General features: G+C 35.0%; 1 protein-coding gene across 3 annotated transcripts in view; it reads right to left on the reverse strand.

Moving 5' to 3' along the window:
- The window catches only part of GABRA2 (gamma-aminobutyric acid type A receptor alpha2 subunit), a 61,950-nt gene that overhangs the window by 12,217 nt on the left and 37,254 nt on the right, over positions 1-12,479 (reverse strand). For all 3 annotated transcript variants that reach the window (XM_026846733.1, XM_026846735.1, XM_026846736.1), the window contains 4 exons: positions 11,495-11,715; positions 9,534-9,616; positions 6,423-6,566; positions 5,488-5,640 (listed from right to left, as the gene is read on the reverse strand). In XM_026846733.1, coding sequence (XP_026702534.1) covers positions 5,488-5,640; positions 6,423-6,566; positions 9,534-9,616; positions 11,495-11,715 — 601 coding nt within the window. The remainder of the gene's footprint in view (positions 1-5,487; positions 5,641-6,422; positions 6,567-9,533; positions 9,617-11,494; positions 11,716-12,479) is intronic.

Raw genomic sequence — 12,479 nt, forward strand, 5'->3', positions numbered from 1 at the left:
GGGATCTACTAACCTATATGATGAAAAGCAGTTATCATATTATATTGTTTGAAATGGTTAGACAATATATTTTGTAAAGAACTTACTCTCTCCTAACACTTACACAACATATGGCTTAATTATTTTCAGCACCTCAGAGAAAAGGCAGTCTATCTTACATTTAAAATTATCACATGCAAATTTTAACACTGGTCCTGAGATGCAGATAAATCATTTTAATTATACAGAAGTATCACTAAGGTGATTGTTTCTCAGAGGTAAGGTGACCTTATCCACATGTAAATATATACAGTTGCTATGGTAGTCTTCTGTTTAACTCCTGCCTTTCAGAATAAACTAATCTTCTGTAAGTCCCACTGGCTTCTTGAGAAATCTAATTTAAGATTACCTGCTGACCTTTTCTAGTCTCAATTAAAACATCATTAATTTATATCTTGTCTATCCTGCTACCAGTTGACAAGTACTCCAAAAAGTTCAGCAATCCGCACCACTTTGTGACCCAAATGCTAATCAAACAGCACATTGTCAGACAATTGCCAACACACTTTCATTTATTCCTTCACTCTATAAATTCAGTGACATTCAAGCTACTGCAGTCATTTAACCTGAATCGAGTGGGAAAAAAATTGAACAGAAAATTTAATCTGTGATACCTGTCAGTTTAGGAATCTCTAGTATTTTTATACTTGCTATTCTCCTTCAGGCAAAAGACAGATGATTTTGCACATTATAGTTAATTAGAAAAATCAGTTTTATCAAGCCTTCTTTAAGAAAAATGAGTGGATGGAAATAACCTTCCTCCTTGTCACTCCTAAACCTGAGAGGACGGAAAAATTATTAATGTGGAGGAACATGGTCAACTTGTAAAACAAAACAAATTTATTTCACAAAGATTGAACTTAAAACTCCACAAAACCCATACACTGACCAGATCAAAAACATTCCTCATTGCATTATCTAATTCATAGCACTAGTGAACTAAAACTGGTATAAAAAACTGTGAGTAGATTGTCCCCCTACAATGAGATAGCCAAAATATTAAACAGTCTTCTCCCCTAAATCATATACTTCTCTGAACAGACTAAATAATTTAACAGGCTATGTCAAGACTGCATGATATCTCACTATGATGTAGAAAGACCACAGTTTATATACAGGCCAAGAAATATCTTCTATAGCCCAGCACCCTGTAGATGTGGCACTGAATGCATGCCTGAAGGACATGGACAGATATCCTCTTGTAAGAGACCACAAGCAGTCATCAGTTAGCCTTTAAAAAGAATCCAGAAAATAAACCATCGACATTTTCCTTCTCTGAAGAGGACCAAGCATTTTATACTTGACAGTCAATATACCTCAACATCACTACAACTTTCGTTCTCAGCAGTGCATGCCTATAAAAGTTAAATATCTTCTATCACTACAATTTTATCTATTCAGGTGAAGGCTGGAGCTATCTAATTGCCTAGGACTGTTTTTTTATGGTCCCACTTTTGAAATGGAATCCATTCACTGGAGAGAGGATACCCATGTCCAGGTCTGCAAATTCAATGCTTTTCACTGACACCAAACTTATTATGTAGAAAATACCATCTCTGATGTATTTTGGATTCCAGGACATATGGATACGATTCAAGATGTGTTTAAAGTTAGACAGCCACCTTTGGTCAACCAATTTCTGTCACTCAACAGCATAGGGCACTGCCACACAACAGCAGAAGAGGTGAACTGAAAAACTAGAAATGCCTAAGTAAAAACATACAGTGGAAATTGGAGGAGCAAGCACATAAATATTAAGGTTAAAATCTGTCATGATTAATAGTTTATGCCCACATTTGTATGCAAAATTCAGGCTACTCCTAGAGAGGGACAAGTTGTTTTGGAGCCTAATTTCACCTCTTGTGTATCAACCAATTTTTCTAATTTGAACAGATTTCAGCCAGCTAAATCATGTCCTAGTCTTCTCATGTTAGAATGTGGACATCTCCTTTAAAAATGAAAGTAAAAGGCCTAAATAATAGCCCTCACAAAAGAACATAGCTATGTGAATTTAAAATTCTACATCTTAGACAAGGTACTAAAAAAAATGATATGACTATTCATTATTGTTCTTGCTTGCGTTGGGTATCAAAGAATATATCTCTAACTACGTTCATTTTAACATTCTCATTCCTACTCCATGTGAGTTAAAAACACATACATGACTGTAGCACTAAGAAAACTAATTTCTGATTTTTCTGTCACCTGTATCTAATGCTGCTATTCAAATATATGTGATGCTTCTAAATGTTATGACCCATTAAAAATGAAGTGAGAATTCAATAAGCTGCACAAGATTAGTTTTGCTAAAATTGTTGACACTAAGTGCGTAACAATAAACACATTACTAAATGAAACAGATTGTAATCTTGCATTAAATGAAGGCATTATGAATCAGGCTTACTCCCTTTCGTTAAAAATGCAATCAAAGTCTTTTCAAATTTATCTGCTAGAGAAAACACATTTAAGACTTATTTAATTAATGAAGATAAAGCTTTCTTCTTCCAATAATTTAAAGCAAAACTGAAATAATATGACATTAAGCCATAATTAATTTTGGGATAGCTTAGGTCAGCAATATTAAATAGTGCCATAAGGAAAAGGGATTAAAGAGCTCAATATAAAAGAAGCCTCATTATACCAAGCCCTTAATGTTAACCTAGAACTTGAAACTACATTACAATAGAATAGAAAGGGGAAAGAAAAGTAAATTCTTTCAAATGTGAAAAAAAAAAAATGCTAATGGTGCTTTGAATAACTGGAAGCTATGTTTTTTGAAAAGAACAGTACTCCACTAGTTAAATCTTTTGAGGGACTTGGTAGCTCTCAAGAAGGTATTTGAAATAAATTTCTCATTGATTCTGAAAAAAACTTTATCGAAACTAATACCTTCTACTTAACTATTTTAATACTGATATATTTATTATATAATCCATCCAGCAAGTATCTAGCAAGTGACTACTCCATATAAAAACTAAAAATTAAGTATGATCAATAAAAATGTAAAGTAAAATCTCCTGCAGTGTTTATATTCCCTGATGGAAGTAGCTTGTTTTATTAACTTTAATATGAGCTTCATGTGTCACTGGGTGGACTGTACCTGAAAATACCATTCAAATGAGACCTTGACTCTTATCTGTCCAGTTCTATCTGTCAAGATTAATTCAGTATGAGCCAGAAAACAGTAAGAAGCAATAGATGAATTTTGTTGTGAAACTGTGGCTAACTTCACATTTTTGTAACACATTTAGGCAGAAGACCAGAGGGTATCAGAAATCCAAGTGACAACTGCTGCCAGCAGGTATGGAGAAAGACTGGGAGATTCTCCTGGGGCTACATGGTTAGAGAGGCCATTGGCAGCTTATGCTGACAATCTCATCTAGACTGTAAAAGAATGTTAAGAAATAGCTCCACAGGGGACATCCAACCCAACACAGAAGGTTAAGCCTGAGGTGCAAATGCTGCATGCAGGGACTAGGATGTTCCATCAGGCAGAGCCTGTACATACATGTCTTGTTCCCCTGGGATCAAGGGTGCCAGTCTAAACTGTCCTGGAAGAGATGGAGCCCTGACTGGTGTGTGAGGTGCATGTGTGTGGCAGAATAAAATACTAGCATAGAAATTGCTACCTCCTTGATATACCCATTGTGCTTAGTAAACAGATCTTAGATTTTATGTCACTGGGTGGTGTGGTTCTGTTCTTGCAACCACTCAACCCAGTTCGCTCAAGACATCCTGAAACAAGACACTGTTCATTAGCCATATTATGCTAAACCCCCAGGAGAGTAAAGCAGCAGGCTGCCATGCAGACGTTACTTATTTAAAAACAAAACAAACATAAATTAAAAAAAAATAATCAAGAACAAGAAAGAGGTATGCAGGAAGGGACACAAAATTCCAGGAAAAATATCCTAGTGCTTGTTACTGATGTAGCACCTTTTTATCAACAACACAGTAAGGGCACATTTTAGGAAGAAAAGATGTGAGATTTTTTTGGACAACCAGTTACACCGTCTTAAATGTATAGGAGGAGGTACAGAAAAGGGCAAAGACAGAGATATAGAAGCATCTGACAGTGTACTTGCAAGGCTGGAGAACTGAAATGTGCACTTTGATAAGCAGAAATGGACAAATTCACAGAAGATTTTTAAGAAAGAAAACCAAAAATCTGCCTAATAACTGCCTGGGAAAACATGGTAGAATTCTGGACCCACTAAAACCACTGACCTATTTCATCTGACTTCAGTAAGGCTCATATTCAAGCCTGCAATTTTCACAATGCTTTGTGTGGCATTTTCTCTACCAGGAGAGAAAGTAAGTGCTTTTTTGTGCATCATACTTAATATGCATTTGAGCTTGGCCTATTTTCTGAAGAGTGCATGGTGTTTACTGTTGAGTAATCATACAATTTTATGCAGCAATTCTGATGGCTGATTCCACACAGGTATTATTTATGTTTTGTTGTGCTAATCTCTGTTTCTTTAAAAGTAAACAAATTAAAATATCTTTAAGTTATGCAAATAAGAAATATATTTGTTACTTTGCTTTAATAAAGAAGAGAGCAAAACTTATTGTAAGCGAAACACCATCATTTTACAGTGCTGAAGCTGTTTGTTGTCTTATAGTACATTCTAATTTGAATTAGTGAGATAGTTTTGCCAAACCCCCAAAATAGGGTTTATTTTAAAGAACTGCAGCTTGTAAAGTTTAACACATTCAATAATTTAAAAAATTCAAATTTAATTTGATTAATTTACAAATATATTTAGAAACATGTTTATCTAGTCTCTTGGATGGACTTAATTTCCATTGGAGTATTTCATACCATGTGATGTCATGCCCAGGTGGGGTGGGCCTCGCTCTCTCCTCGGGGTCCAGTGGTATTCTTGCTGTGGGGGGCGGTTGCGTTCGGTAAGCCACTGTTGCATTTTACCCATTTTCTATTGAATTCACTATTGTTACTCTTGTTCTCTTGTTATATTTAGTCTTTTTTTTTTTTTTTTTTTTTTTTTTTTTTTTGTCCCTCCCCTATTTTACCAGAGCGGGGGCGGGGAGGTGAACTGCCAGCCACCGGCTGAGTTCAAACCTCCACATCTACCAAGTACCAAAATACTTGGATAATATCAAGGTAAGACATTTCAGAAGATAATATAAATTTACTTTTAAAATATAAACATTATAATCTTTTTCCATTCTGTGAAAACTTTTTCTTCTCTAAAAGAGTCAAGCATATATGGACAATTCTCTCTTATGTGATAATTTCTAAAAACTTTAGGGTTCTCAGGAGATCTGTAAGCTGCAGTTGAAAACTGTTTGAACTAGAAAAAGCATCGCATTCTACAAACACACTAACTTGAATGAAAAAAGCCTTTACCAAGCACACTTCAGAAATGCTTCCTAACAGCTTCATCTGTTGCTGACAAAGCTAATGCTACTCAGTATACTCACCAAAGACTGTCCTGGCAGGTACAGACTCTCTGTTCAGCCAGAATGACACTTGAGAGAGAATGACAGTCATGATGCAGGGTAGGTAAGTCTGAATGACAAAATAACCAATTTTTCTCTTCAAGTGAAAATGAGCCGTCATTACTGTATATTCACCTAGGTGCCACAAACAAACAAAATATAATGAAACAAAAGGTTATCATCTTATTGAAAGTCCCTTTGGTAAAATTTTGGTATGTTTATAAAAACCAAATGTTCTAGGGTTAAATTGCACAGAAAGTATTTTGTAGTAGAAAACATCTTACAGAATATAAGAAAGTTTTTGAGTCCAACTACATCTTACTCCAATTGATCTCCAGGAAAGACCAGTGTTCAGGAACTAACAGGAACTCTTGTAACACCTGACAAAAACTTCAGTCCTTCAGGCTTCTGCACATAAACAACTCTCTGTGTTCACACAAAAGCACCCTGAGAACTTACTCTACAGTCAGAAGGCAATCATGGGAGTCCATCACAGCCTGGCACAAGCAGGAACATAGTCTAGAGTCTGGTAGAATAATCCAGTGTTTAATGCCAAAAAGATGTTGGAAGGGAAAAATTGTTGAAACCTGCATGCTTCACCATCTACTAGACAAAAAATGTCATTTACCATATGAAGTAAAACAATTATCCCAGTCTACATTGAGATTCAAGACTGAGCTCCAGATAATATTAAATAACAGTTACTGGGGACAAGTTCACCTCTGCTATCACCAGTTACTTATTAACATGAAAGAATCAGTGAAGCGCTGCTATGTGATACTTGTACCATACATTAATAAACTATGTCCAATACCTCACATTTTGCAACGGTGTTTCTCAGTAGCCTTCTAACACCAGCAGCAATGCCTTTCATAGCCAGGTCAGTGCCTTTTTTTTTCAAAATATCTTTTACTAACCTGTACTTGACTTAACTGTCTCTTTTCCGATTGTTTGGCCTAAAAGATCATACTGATTCAATCTTGAGCCATCTGGTGCCACCTGCACCGAATCTGAAGCATTGTAAGTCCAAATGTATGTAACTTCTGAAGTTGTGTATGCATCTGCGGGGAAATAAAATATTTTACCAGCATTTTAAATTAAACAGCTTCCATTAAAACTCATAGAATTTTAAGACCTACTTATTTTTCAACAAAATGACCCACCCCAAAAGCTTAAAATAATATGGTAAAAAATATGTTTGGCCATTTAAAATAGTATTACTACAGGGTAAATTCCCATTGCATCATGGGAACAGAGCACTCGTTTGTGATTTTATTAACCACAATTTATTGCTATTAAATTACAAACAGCATCTCTTCTACACTGTTAAAAAACTTGTCAGAGATTAGATATTATATGTACCTTAAAACTCGTGGTAAGCTAGATGAAAAAAACAACAATTTGTAAGATTTAGGACACACAGCATTTCTGAAAATTCATTCATGTGTTGTTCTGACTTTCCATTGTCCCCACTCTCCTCTTTGGGAATGCATCACAAGTATTTTATTATTACCTGAAATTCATACCTAAATATGGGAAGCCATGTTCAGTGACAATGCCCTTAAACTTGTAGTGGCCTTGCCTTGCATACCCTCTTAAATTTCATTCCTTGGCATGTTTTTGTGGGACACACTGACATTAAGCAAGCTGCTCTCTCAGTGCGTTCATGATCAAGCTTACATCTAGCTTAGGGTCTGTCAAAATAAACTAGAATAAAAGCAAATCAACACTGCATTTTAAAAAGCATTAATGCCTCTCCAGTAAGAAAGAAAAAGATTGAGTATGTCCTGCAAGTTTTTCCAGTCTGGTACCCTACTAACAAATGGACTATAAAAGGAAAAGGGTAAAAAACCACTGATATAAGAAATTGTGTGTTCATTCTGATTGACTGAGAAAACTGCATTTTAAGTCTTATACCATAACTGTAGTGAAGTGAGAAAGAAAAGCAACATTTCTGTTGAGCTACAAACATTTTCACTTAGGAAATCTCTGAAGATCCAGAAAGAAGCTTCATGCAACTAGCCATAAATTGCATGACTGACAAAATCTAGGTGGGTAGCATGTAGAGATTTTTAACACTTCCCTTCTATCTTTCAGCTTCCCACAAGAAGACCTCTGCTTTAATGCATACCATCAGTATTGCCAATCGCTGATTTGTCCCCATCCTCCCCACTGTTGGTTAGACATTTGATAAGAATAAAGATAGACAATCTATTAAGCTACAGATTCTCCAATACCTTCAGTTTGGCTTTTCTCTTATCTATAAAAAAAAGATATCTGAGACATTCATAAGGCCAAGGATCATCCTAGCAATGTAAGATTAGCACCATATGAAGAGCTGTGACAAAGTAGACTTGCCTCAGCTAAACCAAAATCCTTGGGATTCCTGCTTATTTTCACCACTATTCATCATTCAAATTCTATCTCAGAATAAAAGCTGAAAAACGCACAGTAGTCTAGAAATGAGTGCTAGGTAAAGAAATGAGTGTGAAGCCATTCAAAACAAGAGTCCCCTGGATGGGACAACAGGATGAAGCACAGGTGACTACAGGGGAAATGAAAGACAGCTTTTCTAAAATCACATTGCTTACAGTTTAAATTCTACTGCTTACTAGAAAACCAGAAATCATGGACAGAGAACAAAGAACAAATTAGTAAGGAAAAAATCCCAAACAAATAAATGAGAGGAAAAAAAAAAGGAAGACAAAGGAAAAAAATGTTCATACAAAGTCGAATATACCTAGTCAGAAGGGTTTCAAATTTAGGAATGCAAATTAAGTTGTACTAAAAAGTAGCCTCTTGGCCTGTGTATCAGTTTCATTATTACAGGGGTTTTTTAAGCTGTTCTGAGGATACATATGAGTCTTTTTTCCTCCCACACCTTATAAATCAAACATACCCTGCTGTGCATATATATGTAAATATTATTAGTCAGTAGCCAATTTCAGCTAACATCTCTAGTGTTAGTAAAGCTGTATTATGTATCATAAATATAATACTTAGAGGGGGGGAAAAAAGGCTTTTACTATTAGTAATTCTAATGATCTTTTATCTCCACAGATAAGATTTCCCTCTAGTGTGGAAACACCATCAGAAACACAAGCTTGGTTTAATTTGCTCCAAACTCCAAGGAAAAGGGATATGTCAGGGTTGTGAAAAGTGTGCACAGTGCTCTGACAGTATTAATCTGGTTAACAATGTCCTTAGGGGCAGCATATCACCCGTTTTGCAACCTGTGTGGGTTGCAATTAACATAAAATCAGCCAGAATTTAAAGGTATTAACCAGTTTCCTAAAAAACCCTTTCCCTTTCCTGGGCCCAGCAGAGAACATCAGCTGCAGCCAAAAAAACAAAAAAAAAAAACAAAACAAAACAAAAAAAATCCCAAAAAACAAACACCACAACAAAAAAAACTTTTAGTGTACAAAATCGAGGAAATATCTATAATGTGATCTTAATTCATAAAGAAGAATTAATACTGTAATATAAGTAAATGAAGTTATGCTGCTGTTAATACTAATGAGATCAAAGTCCACCTGTCTATAACATGCAGATGTGCTAATGAGTGAAATTTTTTATCAACAAGAAGCCATTTGTTGTTGCCTTCATTAACAAAATATAAACCCAAATATCATTAACAATAAAGAGAAAACAAATGTTTCGATAAACAAAAACAACCATTCTTTGAAGTCTTTATTCTGCTCTTCATTAATACTACACAGGCTACATGCACCTAAGTATGCATCTTAAGTATGGTATGGTTTGCATGCTGGAATAAAATTAGATCAGTGCAGTGGTGCTGAACTAGATGCACAGTGTTTATTGTTAACTGGAGTCAAGAAAGCTTTAAAATAGAAGACACAATACTGAATAGAGAAAAGAGATCTTGATGTGTCTGGTTACAATTTTTTTTCGAAGTACCATCTTGCATTTTAAACCTCTCATATAACAACTTACTGAAACAAAGGGATGCTGAGCAATGTTAGATATTCACTAACCAAAGGCTATACTTCTTGTTATATACTTACAGCTGCCAAATTTCAGTGGGCATGAGTGAGCATCCATAGGGAAGTCCTCCAAGTGCATTGGACATTCAGCTTGGACTGTAAGCCTGAAAGGCAAAAGACCGCTATGCATTTAAGTCAGTTATCAGGACAAGAAAATCAATTCCACAGAAATGAACAGAGTTCATGCTGATTTAGGAGATGAAACTAAAATGTTATATTAAACTAATTAAAATTTAAATCAGCTCTTGCTTCTTCTCTTTTATGCCTTTGGAAGGCATTGACTTATCACATCAAAAACCTGAAAGAGCTGACCTCAAAACTATGAGCAAAGGCCATTTAAATGAAAATATAAATTATGTAACTGCAGGTTATTAAGAACAGTAATTTTTTCTCTCATAATATTCTGAGGCACATGTGTGATTGTATGGCTCCCAAAGGCTCATTACAATATCACACAAAATACAGTTAATTTGCAAAAAAAATGTACTCCATAGTTTTCTGAATTTTTTTTTTTACAGTTTGAATGGAAGATGTAGAAAAAAACCTGTTGGTGTTCTTTCAAAAGATTGCTGCTACTTGCTCTCCATGTTACTTGTGATTATAATTTTTATGTATAAGCATGACAGTGTGTTAACAATACATTCACTTTTGCTCATTCTGTGAAAATATCCCAGCAATACTCCAGTAACAAATATTGGGATTAATACTATAAAAAATAATTTGAAACAGTTTGAAATGGTTGGGGTTTTTTAAATTCTTCACAGTTGTTTCAAACAGTATTTCTTATTATTTGTAGCATATATTTATAACACCTTCTGGAGGGAGAGAATTTTAATCAGTTTATATAGATTTATATAAGTTAAAATATTGATTTGAGTCCAAGGAAAAATACTATAAATGGAGGTTTCAATTTATTTCCAGCAAATTTTTCTGAACCTCTCCAACCACTGCATCACTCAACATTATTAGCAGTCTACCCATCAACATTCTATCCTGTAATGGTCTGGGAATTCTATAGTAAATCAGGCTTAAGGAATGCTGGTATGGTTGCAAGGATAAAATTGCACAGTACGTGTTTGCTTTACAGGTCACAATTTATATCTTTCCTAGGCTGGAGATTTTAAATCTACATTCACAACAAATTCAATGTATTAAAAATTCTAAAAAAAAACCAAAAAAAACCCTAAGTCAGGGGTTTCTGGACATTTGGATTAAAAATACATATAGGCAACATTATTGCAACAAGAGTAATCAAAGAAGAAATCAGTCATATAAAAATTCTGCTTATGTCTATACATATGTATGTAAAATTTTTTATATATTATTTTATAAAGAAATTTAATACATTTTCCCAGCTAAGTGTTTACCTAAGCTGCTAATCATGCACAGCATGAAAAAATTTTAAAAAAAAAAGGTCTAAGTATTTTAATTAGATATAAAGAAACAGTTATTAGAGAGTAAGACATATTTTTATGTCCAGCTGTCCAGCATGACAGTAGTTCTTGCTGGAAAGAATTTGAGGCCTTATTAACCATTTCTTCTTCCTCTTTGTTTTTTATCGGCACAGATCTTAATAATGAATTTGCTTAAGGGCTCACTTAGTTGGTACAATGGGTGCAGTAACAGGCAAAGGTCAAATACTATTTTAATTGTTCTAAGATAGGAGTTGGTAAACTGAGTATTCTTAACAATTCTTACATAGGGATTCCCATCTGAAGGTCTCCAAGCACTTTATGCAGGTGGCCAGTATACATTATAGAGGTATGAAAACTGAGGAACATGTAGGAAAACTGATCTAACTTGATCATAATCAACCAACAGACTTGTAACAGAACTGGAAGCAGAACGTTGGTTTTCCTAGCTTTCTTTCTGCTGGGACGGAAATGAAGCAAAGAAGAGTCCTCCTGAAATCTTATTTAACTGTTATCTGGAAAAATCACATTGAGAAATAATTTGAATAGAGGACAGATGAAAAGACCTACCTCATAGTGTACAAGAGAGTCCCATCATCTTGGATTCGTAGAAGCTTGTTTGGCATTGTCATGTTATGAGCCACTGACTTCTTCCCATTGTGAAAAAATGTGTCTGGGGTCCAGATTTTGCTGGCCATTAAGTTGTTCAATCTAAGAATGTTCATTGGGCCCTTAAACTTTAATCTTTCATCCTTCCATCTCTGACGGAAGAAAACATCTATTGTGTATTCCTGTAACGGAATAAAGATATACCTTTTTTTTGACACAACGAAACATTCATCTGCTTTCTGATGGTCAAAATAGAAAAGCTGTGGTTGCAAAAATTCCATTGGTAAAATTATCAGTGGAGAAAAACCATCACACAAAACTATAATACTGAGAATAATAAAAAGGAAGTCAATTTACTAAGAGTATGATATTCTCCTTTATGATAGATAGCTGCTGTTTGTATGTCAAACCCTTCCAATATTTAGATTTCTGTACCTGACACACATAGTATGTGGGACAAGGGTAATTTCAATAAACACAGATATTTTACATTAAGAAGTAAGAAAAAAATACACAGGAGGATATTAAGTAGTTCCTGCAGCAAATGCACCCAAAGGAGAGTAATACAGCATTTCAAAAGCACAGAGAATGGCTGAGATTGGAAGCAAGGAAACAAGGCTACCCATAAAGGGTACAGTACATTCGGGCAGACTGATAGGAAGATTTTTCCAAAGGGGAAAGTAAAGCTCTGTAGTGGTGTGGATTTTATTAACAAAGGTACATAGGTAGGACTGATGATTAACAGACAACACACAGTCTGCTTAACTTTTCTCTAGTGCCTAATTTGGGAAGGAAGGACAGTCTAGAGAAAAGGATGCAACCAAAACCAGACTGATGACCTAGACTAGATGCCTGTGTCAGCCAGTGCTGGATATCCCATCTACAGGGTTTTGTTGCTTTTCTAAACAAACAAACAAAAATACTGATTAAACATTGATAATGTAAA

This window comes from Athene cunicularia (genome assembly GCF_003259725.1).
Source record: "Athene cunicularia isolate RWA chromosome 4 unlocalized genomic scaffold, athCun1 chr4_part1, whole genome shotgun sequence".
Lineage (NCBI taxonomy): Eukaryota > Metazoa > Chordata > Aves > Strigiformes > Strigidae > Athene > Athene cunicularia.